The sequence below is a fragment of the Clavelina lepadiformis genome, chromosome 5 (assembly GCF_947623445.1).
Source record: "Clavelina lepadiformis chromosome 5, kaClaLepa1.1, whole genome shotgun sequence".
Taxonomy (NCBI): Eukaryota; Metazoa; Chordata; class Ascidiacea; order Aplousobranchia; family Clavelinidae; genus Clavelina; species Clavelina lepadiformis.
Window position 1 is genome coordinate 24079282 of NC_135244.1, and position 17915 is coordinate 24097196.

The 17915-nt window shown below is 38.8% G+C and overlaps 5 protein-coding genes across 5 annotated transcripts; 2 read left to right on the forward strand and 3 right to left on the reverse strand.

Annotated features, from left to right (window-relative positions):
• Positions 1-55: 55 nt before the first annotated feature.
• Positions 56-6072, reverse strand: LOC143461050 (uncharacterized). The gene is made up of 8 exons (XM_076958802.1): positions 5680-6072; positions 5483-5587; positions 5336-5409; positions 1815-2070; positions 1607-1711; positions 1460-1533; positions 1253-1369; positions 56-1069 (listed from the first exon to the last, which is right to left on the reverse strand). Exons 1-8 carry the CDS (start codon positions 6016-6018, stop codon positions 286-288), a joined length of 1854 nt encoding a protein of 617 aa, XP_076814917.1. The 5' UTR covers positions 6019-6072; the 3' UTR covers positions 56-285.
• A 2411-nt stretch (positions 6073-8483) lies between these two features.
• LOC143459855 (uncharacterized) lies at positions 8484-9388 on the reverse strand. Its single transcript, XM_076957157.1, has one exon. The coding sequence runs from the start codon at positions 9373-9375 to the stop codon at positions 8833-8835; it is 543 nt and encodes a 180-aa protein (XP_076813272.1). The 5' UTR covers positions 9376-9388; the 3' UTR covers positions 8484-8832.
• A 978-nt stretch (positions 9389-10366) lies between these two features.
• Positions 10367-10771, forward strand: LOC143459630 (protein FAM200A-like). The gene has a single exon (XM_076956845.1). It carries the CDS (start codon positions 10367-10369, stop codon positions 10769-10771), a length of 405 nt encoding a protein of 134 aa, XP_076812960.1.
• A 1407-nt stretch (positions 10772-12178) lies between these two features.
• LOC143459631 (alpha-(1,3)-fucosyltransferase 7-like) lies at positions 12179-14025 on the forward strand. Its single transcript, XM_076956846.1, has 5 exons — positions 12179-12514; positions 12718-12822; positions 12896-12969; positions 13060-13176; positions 13358-14025. Exons 1-5 carry the CDS (start codon positions 12179-12181, stop codon positions 13968-13970), a joined length of 1245 nt encoding a protein of 414 aa, XP_076812961.1. The 3' UTR covers positions 13971-14025.
• Positions 14026-14925: 900 nt separating this feature from the next.
• Positions 14926-16906, reverse strand: LOC143460009 (alpha-(1,3)-fucosyltransferase 7-like). Its single transcript, XM_076957361.1, has 5 exons — positions 16581-16906; positions 16373-16477; positions 16226-16299; positions 16019-16135; positions 14926-15837 (listed from the first exon to the last, which is right to left on the reverse strand). The coding sequence occupies exons 1-5, from the start codon at positions 16896-16898 to the stop codon at positions 15054-15056; spliced, it is 1398 nt and encodes a 465-aa protein (XP_076813476.1). The 5' UTR covers positions 16899-16906; the 3' UTR covers positions 14926-15053.
• Between the last annotated feature and the right edge of the window lie 1009 nt (positions 16907-17915).

Genomic DNA, 17915 nt, shown 5'->3' on the forward strand with positions numbered 1-17915 from the left:
GATTTCTTCGAACTTCAGGTTTTTGCAACAAACAAAAACATTTTTTTGTGTCGAATGAATTTAGTTAAAAATGAAAAGACGCAGAAATAAACGCAACCAGATGACACAACTCAGTTGAGACCAGAGCAATGACTTTTATTATGTTGTTATGCTCCTTTTGTTATAGGAAATATCCCTGGTGACAAACAGAGTATTTTAACGACTTTTATGTTAAAACCACAAAATAGCTTTGTAATAGCAGCGGACCCAAGTTAAAAAACGAAAAACGTTTAAATAAAACTGACGCTAGTAATTACTTATACATTTATTATCTTCATTTCCATAAAACCAGTTTCTTAAAGAATGAACGATTCTTGGTTTCTTAGGATGACCATATAAGGGAATCTCTGAGTATTTTTCTTCAAAGTTTTCATCATATTTGTTGTCGACGTTGATTCCGTGCAAAATCCGACAAAGCTGACACAATCCCACCGCCCTACCGTGATATGGCATCTCCTCAGGGTCGTGTGTGCGCCAGACCAGGTACTCCCTGTATGCTGTGTCGTTCCCGTCCAAGTAGCGGAGATACTCGACAAGTTTCTCTGCGTTTTCAAAGTCATCCGCATAAATAAAAGAATGATTCGGGGACACGGCCTCGTAGTCCGACTTCTTCGCTCCCAAGACGACAGGAACCAGTCCGTGGGTCAGGGAGTTTCGAAAAAACTTCTCCGTTATGTAATCGTTGCATGAGAAAGCGTTCTCGAACGCCATGTAGAACTTGTACGGCCTTAAAAAGTTGTCCCAACTAGGTGTAGTTCTCTTGTGTTTTGGAAGGACTTTTGGCGCTTTGGGAAAACACCCTCCTCTTCGATCTAAGTCGAGTCCGGCCTTCACCAGTTGCTGCGAGTATTTCATCCTCGCCCGAGCTCCTGGCGTGCTCCCGCAATTTCCAACGACCCATAGCGCCACCTTGCGCTTGCTCTTTATCAATTCATCTAAGTCTTTTTGGGGATTTCCCGAATCTTGGTTGTGAAGTGTTTGTGAAATGCTTCTGATGGTTTCACTAGGGAAGTAGATGTCAGAGACCCGCCTAATAATGAACATATCCTGGTGTAAGGTACGTAGGTGGCCAGTACCGAGGTGCTGTAGTACCGAACTATTGTATCGTCAGTATACTTTTGAAAAAAAGTACCGAATTACTTTTTTCAAGAAATTTCAATCAGTCCCAGTACTCGGTACTTTCCACGTGATTTTTGGTATGCTTTTGTCATACCTGTACGTCATAGTGAGGTTAAAGACGTCATCAAACTCTTTCAAAGTTAAACCACGAAGCGTTCCTAGCGCGACTGGCGATTCCAATGTGAACCAGATGTAATATTGGTCTGTTCGTCTGTGAATATATCTAAGTAGTCAGGGCTATACAAGTAGCATGTCGCTTCTGTCTGACATAAATTGTTAAATTTACCAGAAAAAAACAAACCTCTGTTTTGGCATTCTAGAGATTCTTGCTTCGTTGAAATGGAAGATGATCGCTTTCGTTGAAGGATCATTTATCTAGAAATTACAAGGAAATTTTAAAGTTAAGTTGACTTTTTGTCTTTCATATTGTTACTCAGACCAAACTGACCTTACTTCTGTCGTAAGAAAACTGACAGTTGCCACATTTTGAAGTTATTATGTTGTTTGGTATCCACTTTGAGCCGAACGGTGCATCCCAGGCTATGATGTCATACTAAAGGTAAATAGCAAACTACCTGCTGATGCCAAAATTTTTGGTGTAAAGTGAATGTGTTCAGATTTGTTTAAAACCTTCATTTTATTTCTATTGATTTTACCCTTTCTGTTGCTTTCTCCAATGCCGCTTTTAGTCGATCTTCTTCAGAAACTTTATCATCGTTCGTTTGATCTGAGCTTTTTGATTTGATAAAATTTGAGCTTATGGCATTCTCGACAAAGATCTGGTGAGTTGCTGGAATGTGTTTTAGAGTTGATTCTTCCCAAAAGATGCGTGATTGTTTTGTCACAGGACGAGATTTTGCTGGTAATGGATAAAAATTCTTTTGTCCAATGGCATTGTGTGTTAGATCCTGGCTGAAATAGAACAGGCTGACGAACATGACGTACACAGCAAATACAAACGTCACAATAATGATACCTTTCATTAAATATGACATGATAAGGTGCAAATATTACCTTAAATCTAACAATGATTAGGTGGAAAACTTACAACTGTTTCAAAGTATATTGGACATATAAAACGTTGACAAGTTAGGACTGTTGCTATTATTCCAGCTACTGTAGCCTACATAAGCCTAGGCCTATTTGCTCTCTGTCAAGTTCTGTAGCGTATAACAGCAATAACCCACCGGCAGAGGTGGGCAGTACCGTAGCCACACATCGGCCTGTAGCAACATCCTTTACTCAAAAAGTACAGGTACCGACAAAGTATACCGAACTACTTTTTTGAAACAGTATCCAATACTGGTACCGTGGGTACATTTTTTGCCATATATTGTACCGTTACCGACGGTAGGCCTACTTTCAAAGTACCGCTTGCCCAGTGCCCACCTCTATATACCGGTTAACATTTTCTAAATGATTTGTCTTATGCATATTTGAATAATAGCAAGAACAGCATTTTAGTATCAAAATTAGATATGTTGCGTGACTTGCGTTTCTTTTACTTTGTACAGGAAACCTCACACACAGCTGATCGTAACCTGTCATATACCCAATACAATAGTTTCTGCAACAAGTCTTTCTCGGCTAATTCATTACGAGCCAACCTGTAGCAAGGGTTGATCAAGCCACACATCACAGGTTAAATCTTTCCAGCACTATCGGTTATCAGCTGGATCGTAAACATTTCCTATACATTTGAAACCGAATTGAACAACTCTCACTCCACATAAGAAAATTTGAAATTACATTCTGGTCATGATATTCTGTGGTAAAATTATACAACAATGGGTTTGCGTAACAATTGCACTTGATAACATTATAATCGATGACAATCGAAAGTTTAAGATGTCACAAAATGTGGAAAACAAAGCGTTAAATACAAAACGAACTGTTTTACTGCGCCCACTACAAGCCTATTATAAGTTTATTATTTAACTTTACCCATGTTATGTTACTATAACACAGTCGCATGAAACGAATATTCCCTATTGTAACACTGTGCACTGGTACATAGTTGGGCAACCGCGGTACTATACAGTTGTTTACTTATAATCTCGTAATTGGCAGTATTACTGCTATGAGCCACACAAACAGCAAATGGATGTGATGAATATCTCATTCCTTAGGGTTGACTTCATCCCAAACTATTCAAGTGAAAATTATGACGTGAATAACAAGTATTATGTTGAATTATATGATCCAGACATTGCTATCATTGATGCGTCATTAATTATCCAGCTGCAATTACCCAATTGCTACAAACTTCTACAAGCAGGGCTACATGTTTCTGTACAACCAGGCTTGGACCAACGAATAATATTAATAACCTGATAGAGAACGATTTCTTCGAACCTCAGGTTTTTGCAACAAACAAAAAAATTTTTTTGTGTCGAATGAATTTAGTTAAAAATGAAAAGACGCAGAAATAAACGCAACCAGATGACATAAATAAGTTGAGACCAGAGCAACGACTTTTATTATGTTGTTATGCTCCTTTTGTTATATGAAATATGCCTGGTAGCAAACAGAGTACTTTAACGACTTTTATGTTAAGACCACAAAATAGCTTTGTAATAGCAGCGGACTCAAGTTAAAAAACGAAAAACGTTTAAAAAAATGACGTTAGTAATTACTTATACATTTCTTATCTTCATTTCCATAAAACCAGTTTCTTAAAGAATGAACGATTCTAGGTTTCTTAGGATGACCATATAAGGGAATCTCTGAGTATTTTTCTTCAAAGTTTTCATCATATTTGTTGTCGACGTTGATTCCGTGCAAAATCCGACAAAGCTGACACAATCCCACCGCCCTACCGTGATATGGCATCTCCTCAGGGTCGTGTGTACGCCAGACCAGGTACTCCCTGTATGCTGTGTCGTTCCCGTCCAAGTAGCGGAGATATTCGACAAGTTTCTCTGCGTTTTCAAAGTCATCCGCATAAATAAAAGAATGATTCGGGGACACGGCCTCGTAGTCCGACTTCTTCGCTCCCAAGACGACAGGAACCAGTCCGTGGGACAGGGAGTTACGAAAAAACTTCTCCGTTATGTAATCGTTGCATGAGAAAGCGTTCTCGAACGCCATGTAGAACTTGTACGGCCTTAAAAAGTTGTCCCAACTAGGTGTAGCTCTCTTGTTCTTTGGCGGCGGTGTCGGCGAATTGGGAAAGCACCCTCCTCTTCGATCTAAGTCGAGTCCGGCTTTCACCAGTTGCTCCGAGTATTTCATCCTCGCCCGAGCTCCTGGCGTGCTCCCGCAGTTTCCTACTACCCACAGCGCCACCTTGCGCTTGCTCTTGATCAACTTATCCAGGTCTTTTTGGGGATTCCCCGAATCTTGGTCGTGAATTGTTTGTGAAATACTTCTGATGGTTTCATAAGGGAAGTAGACGTCTGAGCCCCGCCTAATAATGAACATTTCCTGGTGTAAACTGCACAGGTGGCCAGTACCGAGGTGCTGTAGTACCGAACTATTGTATCGTCAGTACTTTTCAAAAAAAGTACCGAATTACTTTTTTCAAGAAATTTCGGTCGGTCCCAGTACTCGGTACTTTCCACGTGATTAGTTCATAATTTTAACAATTATGTTTTCAACAATACGTGTTAATTAATCCTTAATACTAATTTTAGCATCTGTTGATCTTTTTTAATATAGAAATGTCAAGTAAAATTGCAAGCGAGTAATGTCACATATGTTTTGACTTGGAGTAACCTTTACCGGGGCATAATAGCTGCAAACATTGCATTTGCAGCAGCATCTTTTACACAACAAGCACCGGTATCGAGTAAGTACCGAACTACTTTTCTAAAATAATACCGAATACCGGAACCGTCGGTACATTTTTGCCAAGTACCGGTATCGTTACCGACGGCACTTTCAAAGTACCGACTGCCCACCTCTGGTAAGCTGTATCTTTGCGTGTAATACAAGAACATGGCAAGTTTTTGTAACTATTACATCACACCTATACGTCATTGTGAGATTAAAGACGTCATCAAACTCTTTCAAAGTTAAATGACGAAGCGTTCCCAACGCGACTGGCGATTCCAATGTGAACCAGATGTAATATTGGTCTGTTCGTCTGTGAATATATCCACGTAATAAGCAAAATACAAGTAACATGTCGCTTCTGTCTGACATAAATTGTTAAATTTACCAGAAAGCAACAAACCTCTGTTTTGGCATTGTAGAGATTCGAACCTCGTTGAAATGGAAGATGATCGCTTTTGTTGAAGGATCATTTATCTAGAAATTACAAGGAAATTTTAAAGTTAAGTTGACTTTTTGTCTTTCATATTGTTACTCAGACCCAACTGACCTTACTTCTGTCGAAAGAAAACTGGCAGTTGCCACATTTTGAAGTTATTATGTTGTTTTTTATCCACTTTGAGCCGAACGGTGCATCCCAGGCTATGATGTCATACTAAAAATAAATAGCAAACTACCTGTTGATTGTTGTAAAGTGAATGTGTTCAGATTTGTTGAAAACCTTCATTTAATTTCTACTGATTTTACCCTTTCTGTTGCTTTCTCCAATGCCGCATTTAGTCGACTTTCTTCGGAAACTTTATCATCATTCGTTTGATCTGAGCTTTTTGATTTGATAATATTTGAGCTTGTGGCATTCTCGACAAAGATCTGGTGAGTTGCTGGAATGTTTTTTAGAGTTGTGTCTTCCCAGGAGATGCTAGATTGTTTTTTCACAGGAGGAGATTTTGCTGGTAATGGAAAAAAATTCTTTGGTCCAATAACATTGTGTGTTAGATGCTGGCTGAAGTAGAACAGGCTGACGAACATGACGTACACAGCAAATGCGAGCGTCACAATAATCATACCGTTCATAAAACATGACATGATCAGGTGGAAAACTTACAACTGTTTCAAAATACACTGGACATATAAAACGTTGACAAGTTAGGACTGCTGTTATTGTTCCAGCTACTGTAGCTTACATAAGCCTAGGCCTATTTGCTCTCTGTCAAGTTCTGTAGCGTATAACAGCAATAACCCACCGGCAGAGGTGGGCAGTACCCTAGCCACACATCGGCCTGTAGCAACATACTCTATTCGAAAGTACAGGTACCGACAAAGCATACCGAACTACTTTTTTGAATCAGTATCGAATACCGGTACCGTGGGTACATTTTTTGCCATATATTGTACCGTTACCGACGGTAGGCCTACTTTCAAAGTACCGCCTGCCCACCTCTATATACCGGTTAGCATTTTCTAAAAGATTTGTCTTATGCATATTTGAATAATAGTAAGAACAGCATTTTAGTATCAAAATTAATTATGTTGCGTGACTTGCGCTTCTTGTACTTTGTACAGGAAACCTCACACACAGCTGATCGTAACCTGTCATATACCCAATACAATAGTTTCTGCAACATGTCTTTCTCGGCTAATTCATTACGAGCCAACCTGTAGCAAGGGTTGATCAAGCCACACATCACAGGTTAAATCTTTCCAGCACTATCGGTTATCAGCTGGATAGTAAACATTTCCTATACATTTGAAACCGAATTGAACAACTTTCACTCCACATAAGAAGATTTGAAATTACAGTCTGGTCATGATATTCTGTGGTAAAATTGAACAACAATAGGTTTGCGTAACAATTGCACTTGATAACATTATAATCGATGACAATCGAAAGTTTAAGATGTCACAAAAAGTGGAAAACAAAGCGTTAAATACAAATTTGATCTGTTTTTCTGCGCCCACTACAAGCCCATTATAAGTTTATTATTTAATTTAACACATGTTGTGTTACTAACACAGTTGCATGAAACGAATATTCCCTATTGTAACACTGTGCACCGGTACATAGTTGGGCAACCGCGGTACTATACAGTACCGAATTACTGTACCGCAGTCCTTTTTTAAAAATTTTCAGTCGGTCCCGGTACTTGGTACTTTTCAGGTAATTATTTTAAAATTTTAACAGTTACGTTTTCAAAAATTCATGTTAATAAGTCCTTAAAACTAATTTTAGCATCTGTTGATCTTTTTTAATCTAAAAATGTCAAATAAAATTGCCAGCTTTTAATGTCACAAATGTTTTGACCTGAAGTAACCTTTACCGGGGTCGTAATAAGGACAAACCTTGCATTTGCAGCAGCATTTTTTACACAAAAAGTACCGGTACCGACAAAGTACTGAACTACTTTTTTAAAATAGTACCGAATACCGGAACTTTCGGTACATTTTTTGTCAAGTACCGATACTTTCAAAGTACCAACTGCCCACCACTTGGTGAACTACAGCACAACTTATGCTGATATCGTACCATCGGGCATAATCCCAAATCACAGACACACAATGTAGAATAGACCAAGGTTTGATGATCGTGAAGCAATTGGCAATCGCGTTGTTATTTTACCATTTAAAACTACTTTTTCTACCAAATAGGTGGTGGTCGGCTTCTTTACTCCCAGGTGGAGAATCGTTTGAGGTGGAATCGAATCGGGAAGCGCTGGTACCGGAGCCGATAGCCTGCTACAAGCGATCAGGCAAAATTTATTACAGAGCCATTCCTTCTCCTTGCTTCGTTATTTGCTTGACGTGGTTTCAACTTCACAGAAAGCGCAACTTATCCATTTAAATCCAACGTAGCAACTAAAACAACCGGAAAAAGTGATTTGACTTATCGTTATAAACGTTAAGTGCGGCGCTTGCACATTGGCGAAATGTTCCGTGGCAATACGCGAAACGACGTTTAACGAAACGAAATATGCAAAGCGATAATTCTGTCGTTTATCTTTTCGTTTTAACGATTGTTTGGATAATACAGCTTGAAAGATATATCTTCCCTTAATTAACTTTAGTCATTTAATTTTTTTTTTCATGCGTCTTAATTATACGTGAATTATTAGACATTCTCTTATGCAGCACCTCAACAACAATTAGAGCAAATACATAACGTTTTAATTTCGGCAAAGATTTAGGTGAAAGCTTCAATATTATTCATGTGCGTTCGACGTGACATGGGAAGAAGATGATTAAATAACCATTCGTTAGATGGCGCTCACGAGTTAGTTTAGATCAGTATTTCCTAACGTTTTTTTGTGTTCACCCAATCGCACCTTGGCCCTTACTAATACCTAACATATTTAAGTCCCCACCCACCCAAACATAAATATACAGTAACACGGAATTTTAATATATTGCGATGTCATAATGAAAGGTATCTAGCATTTATTTAAAATTTTTAACAGTTTTGATGCACGTTTAAAAGTATAACCGCAGCTCGAAAAGTCGATATACGTTTAGCTGGTAAATATGATATAACGACATAATGAGTAGCCTAATACGAATTCGACAAAGAAGCAACAAAGTTTATTTTGAGGTTTTCTAATAAGACGAGAATGATTTGACGTCAAACTCGCGAGTGAGCGCCAAACAACTGACAAAAACTACGTCATAAGAGCAACGATGAACTTTCCGTAGATATTGCATCTGCCTTCTGAGCATTAGAGGTAGTTCTATGTGTGACGTAATGTAGTATACCGACCGCCAGTGTATGAATGGAATTGTGAAACAGTTTGTCTTCAATCAGCAGGTGAAGGCCAAGGAAATAAAAATAACAATAATCGACAAGAAAAGAAGAGAATTAAATCAATGACAATAGTGGCAAAGTGCGACAGTGACAGCATCAACGCGAAGCTAATGTCGAGCTCGGCTTTCCATTCTCAAAAGTTTTCTCAGAAGTCTTCTTGACGAAGCCCGGATATTCCCCGAACCCAGGTTGTACATGACCGGGTTCATGCACTCGCTCAACCTGAGGCAAAGATAGGACGCGACCCCGAACCAGTAGTCGGTTGAGAGTTGGTCGCCGGACTGAGGACCGGCCACGGTTGTCCAGAGCAGGTAGACCGTGAGAGGGATGTAACCAATCATGTAAGCTACCACTATCAAGCTGAGCTGCGTGAATGTCTTCCTCTCGCGTTGATATTGAAGTTCTAGACACGAATGTCGCGCAGAATAGTCACGCGCGACACCGCGATGTGTTAAAAGACTTGACGGAAAACGAACTCGCCCGTTTATGTATCTCCCACGCTGTCCCCGCTTTGTGCTTGACGACGAATGCGTCACGCTTGATTGGGGCGAAAGTTTTGCAATCGGGACTTTCCCGTTGTCGGGGCCCATTTCGTCGACTTTTGACGACAGTTCGACTTTTGTTTCGAGGTGTTTGTAAAATGACGTCATTTGTGGCCTGTTTTCGGACGCTTCACTGTTGTGTCGTTCAAATATAAACCAGCACTTTTCGTCGCGTGATCGACGAAACTTTAAACAGCCGCTTGACGGCGTAGAAGCGCAATGCAGCAAAGGAGACTATGTGCAGGGAAGTGGTGTAGTCGGTTGTAAAATCCAGGACCCAGTAGAAATTACCTTAAATACAACATCAATAAAGAAATCTGAGAAAATGTCAATGGCCAAGAAACTACTTTCATATTCGACCACTTCAACTGCTTTCGTTCTTGAACCGAGCAAATAAAGGTAATTTTTATCCGCTGCTAAAAATAGCATAAGCTACAGAAGCAAACGTTTTAAAAGCAGCATTCCTATCAGTCTATGTTTCAGCAACTTAATACGCAGCAAAGCACTTTATAGCTAGAGGCAAGTTTAAGGCTTGTCGACGTTAAAGTAATTTACAGAGACCACAAATTTATAGCCTAGCTGCTAATTTTCTGCCGCAAAAGCATCAAGTTTTAGAGACCGCTTCTGATCCCAAATCAACCTTAAAGCGAATGACGTACAAAAAAAGACGACAGACGGCCATATAAAGAAATGCAAACAGACAATACAGTTCAAGTCATCTCCATGCAGCATGGATTTATTCCAGCCCCAAATTCCGAATCACTGCCGATGTGTTTTGTGTGCTCTAAAGTGTTTTCTAATGAAGCGATAAAGCCGTCCAGACTTACGTCATTGATGACGTATCTGACGCGTACTTGTCAGATATATTTTCCAAGTTTAACGAATTGAACCTACCCCTTCAGGGCAACGAGGTAAATGTAATCAAGGTAAAATCAGCACTGTGTGGATTCAAAAATAAGCTTGCGTTGTATGGGCGAAATTTAGCCACACGAAATTCTTCCAGTTTTCCAGCTTGCAACAACTTGCTATCAGCGACAAAGCTTTTTCTAATGTTGATGTTGAGACATACAGCAAGCATATTCAGGAATTGCATGAAGACATGGAAGTTCGGTTTCAGGATGTAATACATTTGGAGATTCCTGACTGGATAATCGACCCATTTATTCATATTTCCGAGCAAGGACCTCTTGCAGAGGAACTTATAACCTTGCAAAATGATTTTGAACTCAAACCAAAGTTCCGTATCTCGTATCAATCATTTTGGCTGCAACGCGAAATTAACGTGAAATATCCTCACGTGTGGGATCGGGTAAAAATTTTCTTCACTGCGTTTCCCAGCTCATACTTAGTAGAGCGTGCGTTCAGTGCCGTCACAATGCTTCTGGACAACAAAAGAAACCGCGTGGATATAGTGAGACGGGGAGATTTACGACTGTTTCTAACTGAAATGGAACCGGATATCAAGAAGTTTATGAAATTGCTCCAAGCTCATCCTTCACACTAGAGATTAGAACTAAACAAACATTAATTAGAAGTTGTAATTCATGTTAATTTGTATGTTACACATTTGTTCACGTTTCGTCTTTAAATAAAGATGGTGAGTCCACCCTGTGTGTGAATTGAAATGTAATAAAATGTTTATGATGTAACAAAAGCTTTGTTTGACTTGAATGGTGGATGATGTAATAATGCCTGCTATCTAACTTTGATGGCAGGAGCTAGACTTGTAAACGTTCAATTTATTTGCTTAACGATGCAGTTAAAGAAAAGCGATTACACGGTTCGAAAGATGAATGTCCTGCCATGTCAGAAATATTTTAGTTGTCAAAATTGACCCATCGTACGTCGAGTAATTGTAAAAATTTCAGGCTAATTTTAGTGTTGGTTTTGCAAGCGTGCATGTGCTTTTTTCCTCGCTTCTCGAATAAATAGTAAATTCGTTGTTACTTTTTTGTTGAATGGTCGTTTGATAGTTAGTAAGTTGTCCAAGAGGCAAGAGGCCATTATCGGAAAAAAGTTTGGGAAACACTGATTTAGAGTAATGTCAAATAATGCAGCATTAACTGCGCTGTTAGAATGTTGATGGTAGTTTATAGACTGATGTACGCTTTCACATTTACTTGCCTCAGAGAAAAACTGTAAATTTATTACGTCAGACAAGTCGTGCCTGTGTAGTGTTAGTATGCTAATGTATGATGTCGCAACAGGCCTTGAAAAACTATGCTTAAAAATTACAGAAGGCTTAACTTTAATGGGTTTCGATTTAGCAAAATATATTTCATAATTTCAACAAAACGATTGCCTTGTTCATAGGAAAGTTTTAATGTTCAGAATAGTATGTATAGGTAATAAAAGTTCTCTATAGTTTAAGAAACAGAAACTATCCCAGAATAGATTTGTTTAGATTTAAGTTTTCAAGTTGAAGAATTAAACATATATAGTAAACTATTTATTGAACAGAAAAATCAAGAAAACAATCACATACGTAGCTTTGTGAAAGTCATGGTACAAATTTAAATCACAGAAAGAGATTAACTGGAAACAGTAAATGACAACTTAAGGCTCCACAGCAACTACAGCAGAAGACTTTGTGCCTCAAATATTCACGTTTAGGAAACATTTTGTTGAAAATGTGCATCACATGCACCTTTGTGTAGTTGTTTTAGTTGAGAATAGTAGCAAAGAATGAAACGGTTTCTCTGTTATCATGATAATTAATGTTGGACTCGGCAAATAAAATATTCACTGCAAGATTTATCCCAAGATTCGATTGAAATTTGATTTAACTTACTTTGATGGTGAAACTTTCTGTAAACAGTGTCAGGAAGTTTCCGAGCAAGTAAAGGAAATAAAAACTTCACAGTATTATTGCTTTGGGTGCTTTAAAAATTTGTAAACTTTCCACATAAGCATGGCTTGGTCTCACGCGATGAGGATTATGACGTTTGCATTATCTGTCTACGTCATGTTCGTCAGCCTGTTCTACTTCAACCCAAAATTAACACCCAATATCATTGCCCCGAAAAAGTTTTATCCTCAGCTAAAGTTATTTCCCTTTCTTATTAAACAATCAAAGATCTCACAGCAAGCTTCTGGGTTAAACGGGATCCCAACAACTCACCAGATCTTTGTCGAGAATGCCACAAGCTCAAATTTTATCAAATCAAAAATCTCAGATCACACGAACGATGATAAAGTTGCCGAGGAAAGTCGACTAAAGGCGGCATTGGAGAAAGCAACAGAAAGGGTAAAAGCAAATAGAAATAAAAAGAATGAGCTAAAGTTATCGATGAATATAAGCAACTGACGATCAAAGATAATGCCCACTTTGCAGCATAAAGTTACAAAGAAAGATCAGAGAAACCTTATTACACTTTAACCAATTGGCACAACACACGCACAACTGTATCATTTGAAGTATTTCAAAGAATTGTTATTGTTTATTTTTAGTATGACATCATAGCCTGGGATGCACCGTTCGGCTCAAAGTGGATACCAAACAACATAATAACTTCAAAATGTGGCAACTGCCAGTTTTCTTACGACAGAAGTAAGGTCGGTTGGGTCTGAGTAACAATATGAAAGACAAGTTTTCAACTTAACTTTAAAATTTCCTTGTAATTTCTAGATAAATGATCCTTCAACGAAAGCGGTCATCTTCCATTTCAACGAAGCACGAATCTCTAGAATGCCAAAACAGAGGTTTGCTGTTTTCTTCTAAATTTAACAATTTATGTCAGAAAGAAGCGACATGTTACTTGTATAGTCCTGACTACTTAGATATATTCACAGACGAACAGACCAATATTACATCTGGTTCACATTGGAATCGCCAGTCGCGTTAGGAACGCTTCGTGGTTTAACTTTGAAGGAGTTTGATGACGTCTTTAACCTCACTATGACGTACAGGTATGACAAAAACATACCAAAAATCACGTGGAAAGTACCGAGTACTGGAGCTGATTGAAATTTCTTGAAAAAAGTAATTCGGTACTTTTTTTGAAAAGTACCGACGATACAATAGTTCGGTACTACAGCACCTCGGTACTGGCAACCATCGTAGCTTACACCAGGATATGTTTATTATTAGGCGGGGCTCAGACGTCTACTTCCCTAGTGAAACCATCAGAAGCATTTCGCAAACAATTCACGACCAAGATTCGGGAAATCCCCAACAAGACTTAGATGAATTGATCAAGAGCAAGCGCAAGGTGGCGCTATGGATTGTAGGTAACTGTGGGAGCACGCCGGGAGCTCGGGCGAGGATGAAATACTCGGAGCAACTGGTGAAGGCCGGACTCGACTTAGATCGAAGAGGAGGGTGCTTTCCCAATGCGCCGAAAGTCCTTCCAAAGGACAAGAGAGCTACACCTAGTTGGGACAACTTTTTAAGGCCGTACAAGTTCTACATGGCGTTCGAGAACGCTTTCTCATGCAACGATTACATAACAGAGAAGTTTTTTCGAAACTCCCTCACCCACGGACTGGTTCCTGTCGTCTTGGGAGCGAAAAAGTCGGACTACGAGGCCGTGGCCCCGAATCATTCTTTTATTTATGCGGATGACTTTGAAAACGCAGAGAAACTTGTCGAATATCTCCGCTACTTGGACGGGAACGACACAGCATACAGGGAGTACCTGGCCTGGCGCACACACGACCCTGAGGAGATGCCATATCACGGTAGGGCGGTGGGATTGTGTTAGCTTTGTCGGATTTTGCACGGAATCAACGTCGACAACAAATATGATGAAAACTTTAAAGAAAAATACTCACAGATTCCCTTATATGGACATCCTAAGAAACCTAGAAACGTTCATTCTTTAAGAAACTGGTTTTATGGAAATGAAGATAAGAAATGCATAAGTAATTACTAACGTCATTTTGTTTAAATCGGTTTTCGTTTTTTTTGAGTAGAATTTTTTTCTATAATATCAAGAATCATGTTGTCACTACTATTATTATGCGTCATCTGTAATCAGTTTTTGCTATGTCATTATGACCATCTACAGTTTTCTACTTTTCTTACTTTGTTTGTCTAAAATTACAAAACTCAGTTTGAGAAAATTGATCGCTGTATTCCTTTTACTTTATGGTATTGTTATTAAGTATTGTTATGTCATAATATAAATGTAATTTGGTTATAAACATTGCATACACACCGATAATGATTTGTGCTGATTAATAGGCCACGTTTCACTCTTGTTTACTTATAATCTCGTAATTGGCAGTAGCACTGCTATGAGCCACACAAACAACAAATGGATGTGATCAATATCTCATTCCTTAGGGTTAACTTCATCCCAAACTATTCAAGTGAAAATTATGACGTGAGATTAACAAGTATTATGTTGAACTGTGTGATCCAGACATTGCTATCATTGTTGCGTCATTAATTATCCAACTGCAATTACCGAATTGCTACAAACTTCCACAAGCAGGGCTACATGTTTCGGTACAACCAGGCTTGGACCAACGAATAATATTAATAACCTGATAGAGAATGATTTCTCCGAACTTTAGGTGTTTGCAACAAACAAAAAAATTTTTTGTGTCGAATGACTTTAGTTAAAACTGAAAAGACGCAGAAATAAATGCAACCATATGACATAACTCAGTTGAGACCAGAGCAACGACTTTTATTATGTTGTTATGCTCCTTTTGTTACAGGAAATATGCCTGGTAGCAAACAGAGTACTTTAACGACTTTTATGTTAAGACCACAAAATAGCTTTGTAATAGCAGCGGACCCAAGTTAAAAAATGAAAAACGTTTAAATAAAACTGACGCTAGTAATTACTTATACATTTCTTTTCTTCATTTCCATAAAACCAGTTTCTTAAAGAATGAACGATTCTTGGTTTCTTAGAATGACCATGTAAGGGAATCTGTGAGTATTTTTCTTTAAAGTTTTCATCATATTTATTGTCGACGTTGATTCCGTGCAAAATCCGACAAAGCTGACACAATCCCACCGCCCTACCGTGATATGGCATCTCCTCAGGGTCGTGTGTACGCCAGGCCAGGTACTCCCTGTATGCTGTGTCGTTCCCGTCCAAGTAGCGGAGATACTCGACAAGTTTCTCTGCGTTTTCAAAGTCATCCGCATAAATAAAAGAATGTTTCGGGGACACGGCCTCGTAGTCCGACTTCTTCGCTCCCAAGACGACAGGAACCAGTCCGTGGGTGAGGGAGTTTCGAAAAAACTTCTCTGTTATGTAATCGTTGCATGAGAAAGCGTTCTCGAATGCCATGTAGAACTTGTACGGCCTTAAAAAGTTGTCCCAACTAGGTGTAGCTCTCTTGTCCTTTGGAAGGACTTTCGGCGCATTGGGAAAGCACCCTCCTCTTCGATCTAAGTCGAGTCCGGCCTTCACCAGTTGCTCCGAGTATTTCATCCTCGCCCGAGCTCCCGGCGTGCTCCCACAATTTCCAACGACCCATAGCGCCACCTTGCGCTTGCTCTTGATCAATTCATCTAAGTCTTGTTGGGGATTTCCCGAATCTTGGTCGTGAATTGTTTGCGAAATGCTTCTGATGGTTTCACTAGGGAAGTAGACGTCTGAGCCCCGCCTAATAATAAACATATCCTGGTGTAAGCTACGATGGTTGCCAGTACCGAGGTGCTGTAGTACCGAACTATTGTATCGTCGGTACTTTTCAAAAAAAGTACCGAATTACTTTTTTCAAAAAATTTCAATCAGCCCCAGTACTCGGTACTTTCCACGTGATTTTTGGTATGTTTTTGTCATACCTGTACGTCATAGTGAGGTTAAAGACGTCATCAAACTCCTTCAAAGTTAAACCACGAAGCGTTCCTAACGCGACTGGCGATTCCAATGTGAACCAGATGTAATATTGGTCTGTTCGTCTGTGAATATATCTAAGTAGTCAGGACTATACAAGTAACATGTCGCTTCTTTCTGACATAAATTGTTAAATTTAGAAGAAAACAGCAAACCTCTGTTTTGGCATTCTAGAGATTCGTGCTTCGTTGAAATGGAAGATGACCGCTTTCGTTGAAGGATCATTTATCTAGAAATTACAAGGAAATTTTAAAGTTAAGTTGAAAACTTGTCTTTCATATTGTTACTCAGACCCAACCGACCTTACTTCTGTCGTAAGAAAACTGGCAGTTGCCACATTTTGAAGTTATTATGTTGTTTGGTATCCACTTTGAGCCGAACGGTGCATCCCAGGCTATGATGTCATACTAAAAATAAATAGCAAACTACCTGTTGATGCCAAAATTCTTGTTGTAAAGTGAATGTGTTCAGATTTGTTTAAAACCTTCATTTTATTTCTATTGAATTTACTCTTTCTGTTGCTTTCTCCAATGCCGCCTTTAGTCGATCTTCTTCAGAAACTTTATCATCGTTCGTTTGATCTGAGCTTTTTGATTTGATAAAATTTGAGCTTGTGGCATTCTCGACAAAGATCTGGTGAGTTGTAGGAATGTGTTTTAGAGTTGATTCTTCCCAAAAGATGCTAGATTGTTTTTTCACAGGACGAGATTTTGCTGGTAATGGATAAAAATTTTTTTGTCCAATGGCATTGTGTGTTAGATGCTGGCTGAAATAGAACAGGCTGACGAACATGACGTACACAGCAAATACAAACGTCACAATAATCATACCTTTCATTAAATATGACATAATAATGTACAAATATTACCTTAAATCTAACAATGATTAGGTGGAAAACTTACAACTGTTTCAAAGTATATTGGACATATAAAACGTTGACAAGTTAGGACTGTTGTTATTATTCCAGCTACTGTAGTCTACATAAGCCTAGGCCTATTTGCTCTCTGTCAAGTTCTGTAGCGTATAACAGCAATAACCCACCGGCAGAGGTGGGCAGTACCGTAGCCACACATCGGCCTGTAGCAACATCCTTTACTCAAAAAGTACAGGTACCGACAAAACATACCGAACTACTTTTTTGAATCAGTATCCAATACTGGTACCTTGGGTACATTTTTTGCCATATATCGTACCGTTACCAACGGTAGGCCTACTTTCAAAGTACCGCCTGCCCACCTCTATATACCGGTTAGCATTTTCTAAAAGATTTGTCTTATGCATATTTGAATAATAGCAAGAACAGCATTTTAGTATCAAAATTAGATATGTTGCGTGACTTGCGTTTCTTGTACTTTGTACAGGAAACCTCACACACAGCTGATCGTAACCTGTCATATACCCAATACAATAGTTTCTGCAACATGTCTTTCTCGGCTAATTCATTACGAGCCAAACTGTAGCAAGGGTAGATCAAGCCACACATCACAGGTTAAATCTTTCCAGCACTATCGGTTATCAGCTGGATCGTAAACATTTCCTATACATTTGAAACCGAATTGAACAACTCTCACTCCACATAAGAATATTTGAAATTACAGTCTGGTCATGATATTCTGTCGTAAAATTATACAACAATGGGTTTGCGTAACAATTGCACTTGATAAGATTATAATCGATGACAATCGAAAGTTTAAAATGTCACAAAATGTGGAAAACAAAGCGTTAAATACAAAACGAACTGTTTTTCTGCGCCCACTACAAACCTATTATAAGTTTATTATTTAACTTTATCCATGTTATGTTACTATAACACAGTCGCATGAAACGAATATTCCCTATTGTAAT